At 45.4% G+C, this 16,508-nt stretch overlaps 1 protein-coding gene and 1 long non-coding RNA gene across 8 annotated transcripts in view; one reads left to right on the top strand and one right to left on the bottom strand.

Annotated features, from left to right (window-relative positions):
- The window catches only part of DSCAM (DS cell adhesion molecule), a 106,535-nt gene that overhangs the window by 45,965 nt on the left and 44,062 nt on the right, over window positions 1-16,508 (top strand). For all 4 annotated transcript variants that reach the window (XM_085859151.1, XM_085859150.1, XM_085859149.1 and 1 more), the window contains exons 11-14: window positions 1,055-1,184; window positions 5,881-6,000; window positions 8,621-8,797; window positions 15,834-16,033. In XM_085859151.1, coding sequence (XP_085715277.1) covers window positions 1,055-1,184; window positions 5,881-6,000; window positions 8,621-8,797; window positions 15,834-16,033 — 627 coding nt within the window. The remainder of the gene's footprint in view (window positions 1-1,054; window positions 1,185-5,880; window positions 6,001-8,620; window positions 8,798-15,833; window positions 16,034-16,508) is intronic.
- LOC147010317 (uncharacterized) overlaps window positions 1-16,508 on the bottom strand; it is a 57,747-nt gene that overhangs the window by 28,548 nt on the left and 12,691 nt on the right. Inside the window, exon 4 of one of the 4 annotated variants that reach the window (XR_015052283.1) lies at window positions 6,310-6,476. The exons of the other annotated variants lie outside the window; for them this stretch is intronic. This is a non-coding gene — a long non-coding RNA (uncharacterized LOC147010317). Of the gene's footprint in view, window positions 1-6,309; window positions 6,477-16,508 lie in introns of those variants that run through there. 4 annotated transcript variants of the gene reach the window in all.

Genomic DNA, 16,508 nt, shown 5'->3' with positions numbered 1-16,508 from the left:
CATTGCAGCAGGTGGTCGACCATCTCGACTCAGGAGATCATCTCGTGTTGCCTGCCTGCGAGCCGGAGGAGCGTGCCAACGCCCGATGCTACCCTCTGTATCTGGTGCTTGGAGTGGCCTCGTGTTGCGGGTTTGAGTCCCGTCCCCCAATATCGTCGAGAACCACACGAGGTGGACAGGTCCAAGCTAGTTCTCTTCCCTCAGCCCGGCTTCCCTCAGAGCTGAGGAGGTCCATTTCTTTCTGGGCATTTGTGTGTGCGTGTGTGCGTGTGTGTCCTTGGGCCCCGTCTTTAAGTAACAACTGTGTAAGTGCTTCCTTTGCTCATTGTACATTGCATTTCTTATAGTCGTGATAACTCTGCTCTTTGTGTGCTTCCCCTCCCCGATTATTGTAAAATAAATACCCCTATTGTTGAATGTACCAGCTCGTTTCTGTGATTCTTAATTGGCTTAGCACGGTGCATGTTGGGAAATTGGGAGACGGTAAATTGTGTATTTGGACCGACGGACCTCGGTAACCATCCGCTTGGGTTACGCACCGTTCGAGCACGGTAACGGCTCGTCCCGCTCGAGCTCCGTCAAGGGTGTAAATTCCCCGGTAGCTTGCCGCATGGGTTTTTAGGTATATTGAAGTTTGGCAATTAACCCTATCCCACGCGGTCGAATTATTGGAGATTCACGGTCCTGCAAGGGACCCGTGCCTTTCGGAGTTGTCCGAGAAGCACGATCTAGATTCCGGGTGTTCAGTGGAGCCGACTCTACTGCTTCATGTAGCGGTCGTGCTCGCCACCGAGACCCGGCCTCACAACAATATAATCTGAGTGCTCGGTGTAGTTGTAAGTGTGAGTGTTGGTGCAGGGGTATAATGTGAGTGCTCGGTGTAGTTGTGAGTGTTGGTGCAGGGGTATAATGTGAGTGCTCGGTGTAGTTGCGAATGTGTGTAAGTGTGACTGTTGGTGCAGGGGTATAATGTGAGCGCTCTTATCCATTGTTGTTGGATTAAATGGATTTTGATTTCTCATTTTCTGATGAACTCTACCGTTACTATTCCCAGGTGGAACGAAACCAGTTCATCAGTTCCCTCTTGATTCCCAGTGTTTCTCCTCGGCACGACGGAAACTACACCTGCCTCGCTCGGAATGATGCAGCTACGGTGTCCCATGGCAGCCGCCTCGCTGTGCGGGGTAATGTACGGAGACCGTTTACACAGAGCTCATAATGATAACCTGTCAGATAATTCAAACCTTCATGAGAAGTGTGTGTGTGTGTGTGTGTGTGTGTGTGTGTGTGTGTGTGTGTGTGTGTGTGTGTGTGTGTGTGTGTGTGTGTGTGTGTGTGTGTGTGTGTGTGTGTGTGTGTGTGTGTGTGTGTGTGTGTGTGTGTGCGCGCGCGCGCGCGTGCTTACACAAAATACCCCATAATAACAAAGTGAAAACATGTGTTTCGAAATTTTTACAAATTACTCATTAATGTTTGTCTGTCTGTTTTTTTGACTGCGATCCATTCGGTCGTGAATTATCCAATCGCATCCAAACTTGACAGGGGGACAAATGGTCACATGACGAATGTTGTAGCGATTTAACTTGCCCCCCCTCCCCAAGATGCATTTACACAAACTCCATGTTGAGGTGTATATAATAGGTTTTCGTGGCTTTCATGGGGCACACCTTTGAGACGTAAAAATTATTAAAACCACAAACGTTTCAGTGAATTCTGTCCAACGTCCAGTTACCTTTTTAAACAGTCGTTATTAAACTGGAAGAAGTTTGGAGGAAACTCGACGTGATTAAGGCATTCTCTCGTGATGAACGGATCCTTGCTAGGCCTCCAGAGAGGCGGCAATAATATTTTGTTAACAAAGCTGCTTGCATGAGTATTTCCACATGAATGATAAATCCCATTGCCCGTCCGATTTTTCTGGCCATCACATTATATGTGGACAATGTATTATATGGATTGTTTATAACATATCTTGGGGCCACATATGTGATTTCTCCCCACCATGGTTTCAAGTGTGACATGTGATATTGCCACCAACACCCTTACTGCCCAATTGTGACCTTTATTTGATGCATAACGATATTCCTGAAGTGCGTTATCATTTTAATACTTGCCAGAGAGAAACTTGGAGAAAATTCGACATATGGTACTTACGCATGGACTGTGTATCGGCTAACAGTCGCTGGTCCGCACTCATGTCAGATTATAACAAGTTGTGGCCGATTTCTGGTGCCGTTCATGATCAGATGTCTCCAAACATCCCGATCCTGCACTGCCTTCCGAAGCTCAAGGCAACAACTTAAGCTGACAGTTTTCCCTACCTAAATTACATCGAGATGTCTCCTGCTCATCCATGGACTATACAATCCTACCTTTACTCTGAAGTTCCTCCATCTACCCCACAAACATAACACGATTTATCATGTTTCCCAGAGACATCTTTCAGTTATAGCTGTTGCTTGACGCGGTTAGACATTTATTTGTCTGTACAAATTATTTGGCATTGTGGAAACTCTGACTCCTCCCAGCAATCCCAGCAGCTCCGACTCCTCATTCAGCACCTCATGGGCCCCCAAAAGGATATCCAGAGTCTCCGTAAAGATTACTGCATCATCTGTGAAATCAAGGTCAAAGACATTCTTGACATTCCCAAATGAACCACCTCAGCTTGATCTCTCCGACATCCTCCTCAGAATCCAGTCCATACAAGTGCCCAAAAGTATGGGAGCCAGTACACACCCCTGAAAAACTCCAGTAACAACCGGTAATAAGTCAGAGATGGTACCACCACATCTCACAGCACTCTCAGTACCATAGTAGAGTTCAGACATCAGATTGATCAGTTTTGGCTGCACCCCACGAAGACCAAGAATCCTCCAGAGGGCATCCCAATTCACTGAATCGAACGCTTTACAGAGATCAACATAGGCTGCAAACAGCCCCTGCCGAAACTCTCGTCTGCATTCGATAAGGACCCGAAGAGCAAGGATACGGTCAATCGTTAACCTCTTTGGTGTAAAGTCTGACTGCTCTGGGTGCTGGTATTCAAGGAGATGGTGGCGAACGCTGGCAAACTTATCTAAGCCAAGATATTGCTTAGCACTGAGACCAGCGTCACCCATCAGTCATTGTTGCAGTCCTGGCGATCACCCTTCCCTTTCCAGAGAAAGACAACAAGGCCCCTCTTCCAGTTAGTTGGAATGAGGCCTGTGTTCCTGGCAGAGCACAGAACTGCATGTAACGACATGAGTTCAGCATGGATGCCACAGATCCCAGGAGCTTTATCCCATTTCAACCGGTTCACCACAGCCTGTGTTTCCACAAAGGGAGGTGGATCACAGTTGATTGGAGGGTCAGCAACAGGTATAGTCACACCACTGACATCCAACTCGGCAGCTGGTGAGTCAGCCTGGTGCAGCTGCTCAAAGTAACCAACCCTGCAGGCCTTCACTCCTCTGTCAAGAGCCCACCACCTCCGCTCAAACTGCAATACACTGAGGGATGGGTTTAGAGGAACAAAATGCACAAATTGTCCTGGAAGCAGGACAAGAATCACTTGACCACCGGTGATTCTCTAACCCATCACAGATTCCGCACCCATAGGCCACCTTGTCCTCCCTCAGCGCAGGAACAGTTGTGTGCCTCAACTCCCTGAACAGCTCAGCTCTGCCATTGAGCCTGGCCCTGCAACCAAGATCAATGGTATCCAGTGTCACTTGAGAGACAGAATTCTTCTTTGCCCTTTGGGGAGTTCCAAGACATCCACCGGCAACATCAAGGGTGGTGGTCTTGAAGGCACTCCACAACTCTTCAGCATTTAAAAAAGCACCCAGACCCCCGAAATCCCCACTCAGTCTGTTTGCCAACTCCTCAATTACCCTCTCATCATTGAGATTGCCAACATCCAGCCTAGGCTGGGATGGTACCATTCTCTTGGGTTTAAGCTGCAACCTCAGAGTTGCTACATCAAGCGTGTGGTCATTATTGAGGAACTGAGCACTCTGTTAGACACGGCAGTTCTGGATCATCCTCCAACAACCATCAACGATCACATGATCAGTATCCTTTGCCATACCACCAGCGTTGGAATATCAACTCCAGTTATGAGCCTGTGGGTGTGAAACCATGATCCAGCCACCCGAAGTCCACAACGTCTTGCAAAGTCAAGGAACTTAGTGCTATTCTGGTTCAGAGTTCCAGACCCAAGGGGACCAACACATGTCTCATAACCATCCCTATCAGTTCCAGTCAATTAATTGAAATTCCCCAAAACAAGAAGAGTATCTTGCCTAGGGCACTGATCAACCACAGACTCAAGCACAGCATAGAATGCGTCCCTCACAGTGAGATCACTTGCCTCAGTCAGAGCATATATAGATACCAGGGAAATTACGCCCAGGGAGTTGAATCCTTTGTCTCATTATCGCTCATTGACCGGTGTAATCTCAATTATCATTGGAGTCACCTTATTGGACACAGCTACAGCAACTCCTTGTGCATGGTAACCATCAGAGCAGAGCAACCAGACCAATAGTAGGTGTAACCACCCTCCATGATCTCGCCGCTATCCGGTCTCTGAACCTCAGAGAGTGCTGCAAATACCTATGTCCAAACGCTTAAGCTCAGTTGATAACAGAGACAGGTGATCATCTCCTCTTCGGGATAGGACATTCCATGCATCCACACAAAGGGACCGCCTCAGGTTAACCCAAGGAAACTGCTGTCTGGTGGACAACACCTCAGCACCACTCCGCCACACCAGCACAACCTGACCCAAGAAGTTTACCCCGTGCTTTTCCTCCTATCATCAAGGAATGGGGGTCCCAAAGGCTTTTCCCCGATCCCGTCATCCGGTGATCTGCCCTGCGAAGGGCAGCAGCACAGGGGATACTCCCACAGAGTGGGTATTCAGTTTTCTTTGTGTTTTTGGGTTTTGCGGAATGAAGAGTTTGACGGTGACCGGAGTGCAAATCCTGCCACCAACCTCCTAAAAAAGTAACCCAACTGCAGGAGGACGTCTGCAGACACAGTTGGGCACTTGATATGGATGGCCGTCGGCTCACAACTTGTTCCTCCCCCCCCCCCTTTGACAGGTTTTCTTTTTAATCCTGCTGGGTGTCCATTTCCATACACCCTCCTCACCAGGAAATCTAACCCTAACTCAATTCCATCGAGATGCTTCTACTCGTCCATGGACCATGCTCCACTATACAATGCTAACATCCCACTTAAATCCTTACATCTACCCCCGTAATCATAACAATAGAATAGTGAGTAGTGAGTAGTTGTAATAGAGTAGTGATTGAGTAGTGAGTTGTAGTTATAGAGTAGTGATTGGTAAGTAGTTCTTATATAGTTGTGATTGGTGAGTAATGAATAGCTGTGATGATGTCGTGATTGGTGAGTTATAGTAATAGAGTAGTGATTGGTGAGTATTGAGTAGTCATAATGGAGTAGTGATTGGTGGGTAGTGAATCGTAATAATCGAGTAGTGAGTAGTAGTAATAGAGTAGTTATTGGTGAGTAGTGAGTAGTCGTAATAGAGTAGTGATTGGCAAAATAAAGCTCCACAATGGCGGCTCTGTGTTCCACACTCCATTTGTCCATTTTTGGTGGTGTTGATTGGGTTCAATATTTGATCAAAGCTTAGTCCTTCACATCACCTGAAAAAAAACAAAACCAGATATTTATTATAAAGAGTTTTTCATGATTAAAATGTGTTCATGAATTAATTGTCACCGTGTACATTACATTACGTACGGTATGTGCATTGATGGCGTGCGGTAAATAAACCTCTTATTATCTACACGAGGCATGATTGAGTTGTTGATGACCTTTTCGTTTGTATATTAACGTCATGTGACCTTTTCTTGTTCATAGTTCCGCCTCGTTTTGTGGTCCAGCCCAACGACCAAGATGGTATTTTTGGTCGGCGCCTTGTCCTGAATTGTTCAGCAGAGGGGGAACCCACTCCTCAAATCATCTGGAAATACTCCAAGGGTACACAGTGAGTGTGTGCGTGTGCGTGTGCGTGTGTGTGCGTGTGTGCGCGTTCCTCCACAAGGTAATCCTGACTGTAGGAGGTGGTCTTCTGGGTTAGCCAATGAGGAACACTTTTTCAAATCCAAAGAGTGTAAATATGGGATTTGCAATCTCAAAACTTGTCCTATATTTGCCAGAAAAAATATAATTAATTGTACAGTAACGGCTGGATCTTGCAAGTTAAAATTTACCAAATAATTAATTACATGTAAAACCTCAAACATAGTTTATTTCATGACTTGTAGCAAAGGTGCGATGCAATATGTTGGTGAAACAATGCAGAGATGTAATGTAAGAATGAATGCACACAGGAGCAGCACGAGAAACCCAGATAAAACTACTGGTTGTCCACGACTCACTCGTCACTTTACACATGGAAACTGTAAACATGTGAGCTTCAGTGTTCAGGTTGTGTAAAAGAGGAGTGGTAATGGCTGAAAAATGGATGGGATGGAAGATAAAACAATCACACAATTACGTAAGCAGAGAGAACTTACCTGGATTAAAGAATTAAGAACTGCTTACCCATACGGATTTAATGAAACAATTAATGATACATACATGCAACATAATTCTGTTTCTGTTTTTCACGCCTTACCGCGAGACTCTCAGGGAGACGCAGAGTAAATAATTATGGATGTAAATGTCCAGTTACAGACACACCACAACAAAGAGTAAATGAATGGTTAGATCTTCACAAATCAAATATCTGGAAATTACTTAACAGCAATAGAATTAAGATCAATACTTAAAAGCAACAACTGAAAGAAGTTTGGAAAATGGTTAACAGATTAATGGAAGAGGATGATCAGGAGGACCTCCCAATCCAACACAGGGAAGCAATTCTGGACCTGATTGACCATAGAATGTATAAAGAGAAATCTAAAGAAGTCAATCGTATGAAAGACAATGACATCATCAAAATTATGTTTCATAACTGAGGGATGGAAATGATCAATATAGAGAAAATACGACAACATTAGGAAGTGTGGGGTAAACTTCCAGAAACAATAGAACAAAGAGAGCAACCAAGGGTTGTGTACACTTGACGAAATGCAATTAGGGGGAAAATAGTCAACTACAAGGAAACTGTGCAATCTATGGGCGTAGAGGAGTGGTTCAATAACGTACACGCCATTGTAATTGTGAACATTCCATATTTAAATATCCACATCATAAACACATTATCACAGGTGATCTCAGAATAGTGAAAGGTATAAAATTCTGTGCATTGTTTACAAAAGGACCAAATTACAGGGAAATTAAATTATTAACTGGAATAAAGCAATGGAACTTACAACGATAGGACTGACAGAATGGATGAGAGAACAAACTGATAAACACAAAGTACCAAACACACAAATGGCTTTCTGGTTGGAGGAGACCGAGGAATATGTAAAGAGGAAGAATTGCTGATTTGAAAAGAAAAGTTTTAATCAATCATCCGAAAGTAATTTTAAACAATACGGAGACAAGTTCTTAAAAAACATATTCAAACACAATATGTTATTGTTCCAATTAATAAATAAAATCATAATCACATTGTATTTGTATGTAAAATATTCCACATTCAAACACTTTTGGAAGAATTGGGCTTACAGACTGGACGTTCAACGACCGACAAAATAAGTCACGATAATAAAATAGACTTGATACATCACCACATAAACCACTCCAACGTGAGAAAACTCTTCCAGATAAACACCATCAATTACCATTCATTTACTGGATCCCAAAAATGTACAACAACACACGTAAGATGAGGTTCATCATCGTACGTAGAGAATGCAGTTTAAGAACCATCCTCAGGTCGTATTACAGGGGCGACGAAACGAATTTATACATGGTTAAAACGCTACCAAGATAAGGCGAGGTTTTATTCTGGTATTAAAAAATTCTTGATCGGTGACAACACCAAACGTATAATCGACATGATCCACAACATTGATTAATAACAAGTGTAAGGCTAAATGTTTCTCAACTTATGGTTTTTACACATTATACACAAACATTCCACATGACGAGCTCGTAACCGCATTGGACAGAGCGCTAGACAAAGTATTTGCAGGAGGTAATAAAGTACACATGAAAGTCTATCAAAAAGAGCAAACTGGTAAACAAAGAAAAATCAATATTTCTGTAGTTTTTCAAACAATAAACTTAAAGAAAGAATTCAACCAACTTGCCTCATCCTGTGGTGAGTCATTTGCTCTGAAACAACTCATTCTCTTTCGAGAAGGCAAATCCAACCAAAGGCAATCTCAGTGCATTCCAAAAAGTGCGCAACAAGTGTGTGTCCATTCTCGGGAGAGCTAGATATCAACATCTGTCCAAACTCAAGAATGAACTTTCAAACTTGTCTCCCTCCTCTAAAATCTGGTGGCATCTTGTTAAGTCTCTCTGGTGTATGCTCTACTTCCATCCCTTCCCTCTCCTCAAATGGCACCACAACCAACTCCACTCATGAGCAGGCCGAATGCTTCAATCATGTGTTTGCTTCCAAATCTTGTGTTCCCAGCCCCTCACTCTTGGTGGTCGGGCCGAACCAAGGTTATTTATTACCTGTTTGTTTTCCCAGGTAATGGAAACCCGAGATTTGAGGAGGTGACGAGTGTAAGGGGACGTTTTAAACCCCTTGCTAATGGCTCTTTGCTCATTCGCCATGTCATGGAAGAAGATGCTGGACATTATCTCTGCCAGGCCTCGAATGGAGTGGTGACGGATATCAGCAAAAGTTTGCACCTGTCTGTAAAAAGTACTATTTTGCATGACACTACTAAAACTACTTCATTCTTCCTCTTGCATTTTCTTAACGTCTCACCTTTTCCACCATTTACAGTCCCTTCAGGCCACTGGCCTAGTGGCTGACTGTGGAACCTGCAAAATGTCCATTAAAGATGGGTGGGGAGGAGGGATCCGACTTGTTGGTGTGATGACCATGAGAATGGGAAGAGAGTGGTGGGGCGGGGGAATGGGGGCAGCAAAGTTATGACCTGTCGTGAGGAGGGTTGGTCTTGCCCTGGTCCCAAAGGTACTCACTAACTGTTTCTTGCTTCATCGGCTGTGTTGCTTGAGATGACAACCTATTCTAGGGTAAGACGTTAAACCACATCCACCACTGCCTTGTGGTTAGGCTTTTAGCGGAAGGCTAAGGTTCCACCCTGAAAGTATTGGTTGACATCAGGAACGGCATTCTGCTGTAAAACCTTTCTTTAATCTTTATTTTTACTGATGGTATTAATGAGTGGGCGGGGTCCAGTCCGTCGTACCCTGTGGGCAGGTCCACCTGCCGACATCAAACAGAAAGGTGGACAAACCAGGGGAAATGAATTTTCTTTCCATAATTATCACCATGATGGCAAACAGCCAGATGCTGTTCATCAGCCCCTGGCATAGTAGAGGTAGTTTCGAGAGTTGGTACAGCTAATGTAGGGAGAATGAGTGTGAGAAGTCAGAAAGTGGTGGAAATGTTAAGAAGGGAAAGGTACGTATATGTTGTGTTCAGGAGATGAGATGGAGAGGTCAGGAGGTAAGGACATGGTGTGCTTGTTGCAGGAAAGTTTCTACAAAAAGTTTTGGAAGTGTCGAGATACAGTAGTAGAATCACGAAATTGAAGCTGATTGTCAGGGGAAAGTTGATTAATGAAGTGTCAGCTTATGCACCACAAGAAAACTTAGGTGAGGAGAGAAAGAAAATTGTGGGAAGAATTAGAGGATGTGCAAAAAGTATATGTTTCTGAAAAGTTAATACTTGATGGGGACTTAAATGGGCATGTGGACTTGAAATGGCAGGTGGAGAAATGACAGGTGGACTTGAAGGAGAACATGGGGGTTTTGAGTATGGAGAAAGCAATGCAGCAGGTGAATGTACAGAACTAGTATAATAAAAATAGGACCACTGGACCTGCAGCTTATCTAGGCCCTGGCCTAATGTTGTAACCCAAATTTGGTAAAATTCTAACTGCTGGGTGTGATGAGGAAGATTTTTGAAGGAATTTACGTGATTTTCCAAATATTTAACGAAGTCCGCCATTTTGACACACTTAAGGTCATGTGATCAGCATGAAAAGACAAAAAAAGAAAAGAAATGTGTTGGTCCCCATGGGTCTGGAACTGTGAACCAAAATAGCACTAAATTCCTTGACTTTGCAAGAAGTCATGGACTTAGGGTGGCTGGTTCATGGTTTCAGTGCCCACAAGCTCAACGCTGGACTTCGTATTCCAACGCTGGCGGTGTGGCAAAGTAGATTGACCATGTGGTCATTGATGGTCACTGGAGAATGATCAAGAACTTCATGGTCTACCAGAGTGCTCAGTTCCTCAATACCGACCACCAGCTTGTGGTAGCAACTCTGAAGTTTCAGCTTAAATCTGGAGAATGGTACCACCACAACCTCGGCTGGATGTTGGCAAACTCAAGGATGAGAGGGTAACTGAGGAGCTTGCCAACAGGCTGAGTGGAGATTTGGGGGGTCTGGCTGTTTTAGGGAATCCTGAAGAGTTGTGGATTGCCTTCAAGCCCACCATCCTTGATATTGCCAGGGGATGTCTTGGAACTCACCTGTGGGTGAAGAAGAATTTTGTCTCTCAAGGGACACTGAATACCATTGACCAGAGTTGCAGGGCAGAGCTGAGCTGTTCAGGGAGTTGAGGTGCAGAACTGTACGTGTGCTAATGGTGGACAAGGAGGCCTATGTGCGAGGAATCTATGAGGAGGTAGAGCATCACCTGTGGTCAAGTGATTCTCGCCATGCTGACAGGGCAATTCCCGCATTTTGTTCCTCCAAGTCAATCCCTCGGTGTACTGCAGTTAGAGTGGAGGGTGGTGGGCTCTTGACAGAGGAATCCGAAGTGAAGGCCAGCTGGGCCGTTTACTTTGAGCGGCTGTACCAGGCTAATCCATCAGCTGTCGGGTTGGATGTCAGGGGTGTTACAATCCCTATTGCTGATCCTCAAATCAACTGTGATCCACCTTCATTTGTGGAAACACAGGCTGCGGTGGATCACTTGAAATTTGGTCAAGCTCCTGGGATCTGTGGCATCCATGCCGAACTTCTCAAGGCTGGTGGAGATGCTGAACTTGTGTCGTTGCATACAGTTCTGTGCTCTGCCTGAATCACAGGCATCATCCCAACTGACTGGAAGAGGGGCCTTGTTGTCTCTCTCTCTGAAAAGGGAAGGGTGATCGCCAAGACTGCAACAACTACCGAGGGGTGACACTGCTCTCAGTGCCGGGCAAGGTCTTTGCTCAGATAATTCTTGATATGGTTCGCAACCATCAGCTTGAGCCCCAGTGTCCAGAGCAGTTCGGCTTTACACCAAAGAGGACAACGTTTGATTAAGTGAAGAGTTTGATTCAGTGAATCATGATGCCCTTTAGAAGATTCTTGGTCTTCTTGGGGTGACACCAAAACTGTTAAATCTGATGTCTGAACTCTACTCTGGTACTGAGAGTGCTGTGAGATGTGGTGGTACTATTTCTGACATATTTCCAGTTGATACTAGAGTTCATCAGGGGTGTGTACTGGCTCCCAAACTTTTCAGTACTTGTATGGACTGGATTCTGGGGAAGTTGTCAGAGAGATCAAGCTGCGGTGCATCGTTTGGGAATGTCAAGATCTCTGACCTTGATTTTGCAGATGATAGTCATCTTTGTGGAGGCTCTAGATATCCTTTTGGGGGCCTGGAGATGCTGAATGAGGAGTCGGAGCCACTGGGATTACAGATGTCCTCGGTCAAAAACTAAGATCCAGGCTTTCAGTGACATCTTGTATGCTGTTATCCTGTCTGTACCGGTTTGTGGCGAGGATGTTGAGATCACGGAGAGATTCACTTACGTTAGCAGTGATATTCTTGCCTCTGCTAGCTGAGAGCCCTAGGTTAACAGACGTCTGGGTCGGGCTTGGGGAGTCATAGAGTCACTGTATCATGGGGTGTGGCACTGCCGGTACTTGTGCGGGAGGACAAAAGTCCGAGTTTTCAGGTCCTTGGTGCTTCCAGTCTTGCTCTATGGATGTGAGACGGACTCTGACCAGGGATCTGAGACAGAGACTTAATTCCTTTGAAACCAGATCTCTTCAGAGAATCCTTGGCTCTCCCTGGTCGGACTTTGTGTCCATCGAGCGGTTGCTGAGAGACTCAAATGCTATTTGTTACCTGCATAGTCCGTGAGCATCAGCTGCAACTGCATGAACATGTGGCTCGTTTTCCTGACGCTGATGCTGCTCACCAGATTCTCTTGGTGAGGGAGCCTTGTCAGTGGAAGAGGCCAATGGGCTGTCCACGTGCCTAGTGGTTGCAGCAGATTGATCAACATCTCAAGAAGATGGGGAATGGCCAGACGGAAGCCCGTGGAGTACTGGCGGAAAGTGGATGCAACGACGTGCTGCTCTGGTACATGCTCCCATACCTGACCTGACCTGATCGGCATGACCTCCGCAATTTAACATCAGGACCCTGTCCTAATGTTGTAACCCACATTTGGTAGCATTCTGACTTGTGGTTTTGGAGAAGAAGATTTTTGAATGAATTTATGTGAATTTTCCCAAAAATTGACTAGGTTGGCCATTTTTATGCACTTCTGGTCATGTGATTCGCATGACCTTCGCAATTTAACATCCCTAGCTGGGCCTAATGTTGACACCCAAATTTGGTAGCATTCTGACTGGCGGGTCTGGAGAAGAAGATTTTTGAAGAAATTTATTAAGTCGGCCATTTTGACATACTTCTGGTCATGTGACCGGAACGAGCTGTAATTCCTGTACCAGTCAGGAGAGGAATGTTGCTGCCAAATTTCAGCTGGATCGGCCCAGCGGTTTGGGCAGAGAAGTCGAAAACGGAGACAGATGGACGGATGATGCGCGATGATGATACCTTATCTGGAATGTAAATTCCAGATGAGCTAAATGGCCGAAACAACACTTTTTTATTGTTATTATTTTCAATACACTGTCGATGCTCGTATGAGAGCTAACACACAGATATGCACACCAAGGGAAGCAGGAGACAAGAAGGGTGAGAGAGGGAAGGAAAAAACAGAAGGGTGCAGGACATAAGTAGCTCTGTGGTAGGGAGAGGGATGGGTCAGGGTACACAGGGTAAACAAGATGGACACGACAGGCAATTTCAGGAAGGAAAGGAGGGAATTTGAAGCACGTGGGTTTGGGGTGGATTAGTGGTGGTGGAAAAGATTGTGGTAGTTTTTTTTCCGGTAGTTTTACCAGAAGGGGGTTACTGGCAGACCATGAGCACCCTGTGGAAATATGGGGGCGAGGGGGGACATATTGCAGACAGAGTAGGGGGGGTGAGACCAGAGAGGAGAGGAAGACAGAAAGACCACCGACCTGCCTGCGGTGAGAGATTGAGAGGCCCAAAGACTCGGTCTCACCGCAGGGGATACCAGTGATCCCAAATACCTTGGTTTCTGCAGTGTGAAGCCAAGAAAGAGGAGAGGCAGGAGCACCAGCCCAGAGGGGAGAGCAGTACTCCATCAGGCTGCGGACGAAAGCTTTGTATTTCGTCAGGACCCCAGGTGTGCCAAGGAAGGACTTTGCACGACGGAGGATGCCCAGTCGGCCACTGGCTTTGGAGGCCAGCTGGAAATGTAGTTTTCCCAGGAAAGATCATGGCAGATAGTGTGACCCACAAGCTTGAATGAAAGGACTTCTTCAAGAGGATTGTTGAGAAGTAGATGGGGGCCGGGTGGGGGGGGGTGTTCCAGACGGTCCTTTCAGAGACACAGTGAGAGTTTGAGATTTGTCAGGATTGAAAGACATCTTCCACGTGTTGGACCAGTTTGTAATTTTATCCAGATCTGCAGTGTGAAGAAGCTGCTGCTTACCGAGCTGGGGGATGACAGACAGTACGGCAGAGGGTGGAGTCATCAGCAAAGAGAAATAGAGGATTTTCCAGAGAGTCCGAGAGATCATTGATGAAAACCAGAAAAACAACAGGGCCCAGAACGCTACCTTGAGGAACTCCAGCCTGGGCAGGAAGAGGGGATGAGAGAACTCCATTAAGGGCCACACATTGGCTGCGACAGGAGAGGAAGTATGTGAGCCATGTCTGTGAGGAAGTCTGTGAGCTCTTTGAGATATCTCATGGCCTTGGATACCATAGGAAGAGAGTTTGGTGAGCAGGGCAGGGTGCCAGACTGTGTGGAAGGCATGCAACACTGAACTCTCATGATGTTCACGAGATATGTGTGTGTACTTAATTGATGTTTTAAGAAGAGCACAGAACGGCTGGTAAGGTATATGAATGGAGAATCAGAGTCAGATTGATTATTTATTCGTACCTCGGAGTCTGAGAGGAAGTGTGGTTAATGTGAAAGTGATAATTTGGGAAGAACGTATGTCACAACACAGATTAGTTGCTGATGATCTCAGGATTAAGACTGAAGAGAAGGCGAGGTGCAGTATGTGAAATGCAAATGCAGAGTGAAATTTGGATATTGAAGGATAGAGAGATTTGGGAGAGATTTCAGGAGAAGTTGAGCAAGGAAAAAGAACACGTGAATGCAACTGAGGGATGCATGGAAGAAGGTAGCCCAGGAGGCATGTGGGATGAGGACAGGAAATGTACAAAAGGAGAGGGAAACATGGTGGTGGAATGTTGATGTTCAGGAGGCAATGGTTGAGAAGAAGAACGCATATCAGAAGTCGAGGAAGAGTAAGAAACAGATGGATAGAGAGGAATATGAATGTTTAAAGAAGAATGCTAAGAAAGAAGTAGCTAAGGCAAAAAATTGAGAATATGAAGAGTAAGGGAAGAGTTTATCATGCCTGGTGTTGGCTTCATGGTTCAGCCTGTCATCCTTCTGAGGTTGGGAAAATGAGTACCAGCTTGCTGGGATGATTGAGCCATTCGAGTATCCTTTGTTGAAGTGGTGACCCGTCCAGGATTGTGCCCAATAGTCCAGGAGACTGCTTCTTCAGCAACACCGATGCTCTGTGCAGAGCATGGTCCCAATGGATAGATGGGAAGAGTTTGAACACTGCTGTGCAAAGAAACAAGATATTCAGGATTGGTAGACAGTCATAGTTGTTCTACAGTCCCTCCAGATTTCCCGAATTCTGGAACTTTCTCCAATTCTTCCAGTTTTCCCTCCTCTCAATGTTCCTCATGTTCCCGAATTTGCAGATGCTTTGAATGGAGATCTTTAATCAATGTTCTCGAAGGTTGGAGAGTGTATTGTGTTCTGTTTTGTTGGGTTCTCCTCTGCTTGTTTTTGTGTCATTTATTGGAAGTAAATAAGCTCAATTATTTATTTGTTTATTTACAAGTGTGCATGGGGAGTGTTGTTATCCCCCTCCCCTCATCTCCATGCTTCTTCTTCACTTTGGCATCTCCTCCCCCAACCTCCTCCCACCCACAGATCACATGTCGATCAGTATTAAATTTGCGTGGTTGGTTGAGGGTGGGTGAGTGAAGTTGGGAGTTGGTGTAATAAGTTAATGGGAGAGACATAGTTAGAGGAGTTTATTTATGAGATGATTTATAACATTTACTAGAGAGATCGAATGTGAAAAATGACGTGTAATTTGATTAAATTTTTCACCACCTTTTAAACTCAACATTCCCCCACCCTCAAAGAAAGCGAACTTTCAATAGGACACCATGAATGTCAGACTTGAAGTCAGGTAGACATGTTTTTTGAGAGGGAGGAAATGCTGATTTTGTTTTTTGTTGCAAGGAGGGTGCAGCATAGTAAAGATTGGAGAAATGTCCTCATCCATCAATTTCCTTTAATTTCACGTGATCCACTTATTTTTCTGCCCTTTCTTCCTCAGTTCCTGCACTGGTGACATCCCAGGCGAATGCAACTGTGGCAACAAGAGGGCAGCCGAGCAGCCTTCAATGCTCAGCGCGAGGCCAACGGCCCATTCTCGTGCACTGGGAGAAGGACGAGGCGGTCATCACGCCAGAGCAGGCCTATCGCTACACAGTCAGCCAGAGAGATACCGGCTCGGAAATAATCTCCAGCCTCAAGGTATGGAATTTTCCCACATTAGAAACCTTCCTTCACACATCCAAAGCTCTCATTCACAAATAACTCTCATGGATCTTCCTTGAGATCTCTCTATCCATGGTGTTCATTCACTCTCTGAGATGTCTCAATCCATGGTGTTCACTTGCTCTCTGAGATCTCCCAATCCATGGTGTTCACTTGCTCTCTGAGATCTCCCAATCCATGGTGTTCACGAGCTCTCTGAGATCTCTCAATCCATCGTATTAACTAGCTCTCTGAGATCTCTCAATCTAGCATGTTCACTAGCTCTCTGAGGTCTCCATGGTGTTCATTCACTCTCTGAGATCTCTCGATCCATAGTGTTAACCAACTCTCTGAGATCTCTCAATCTCTTCTTCCTCTTTCGGCTTGCTCCCGTTAGGGGTCGCCACAGCGGATCAACCGTCTCCATTTCGCTCTATCCTCCACATCTTCCATTGACACTCCAACCACCCGC

This window comes from Eptatretus burgeri, chromosome 16 (genome assembly GCF_056783735.1).
Source record: "Eptatretus burgeri isolate ZD-2024b chromosome 16, Ebu_testis_v1, whole genome shotgun sequence".
Lineage (NCBI taxonomy): Eukaryota > Metazoa > Chordata > Myxini > Myxiniformes > Myxinidae > Eptatretus > Eptatretus burgeri.
This window is presented reverse-complemented; position numbering and strand designations above follow the sequence as displayed.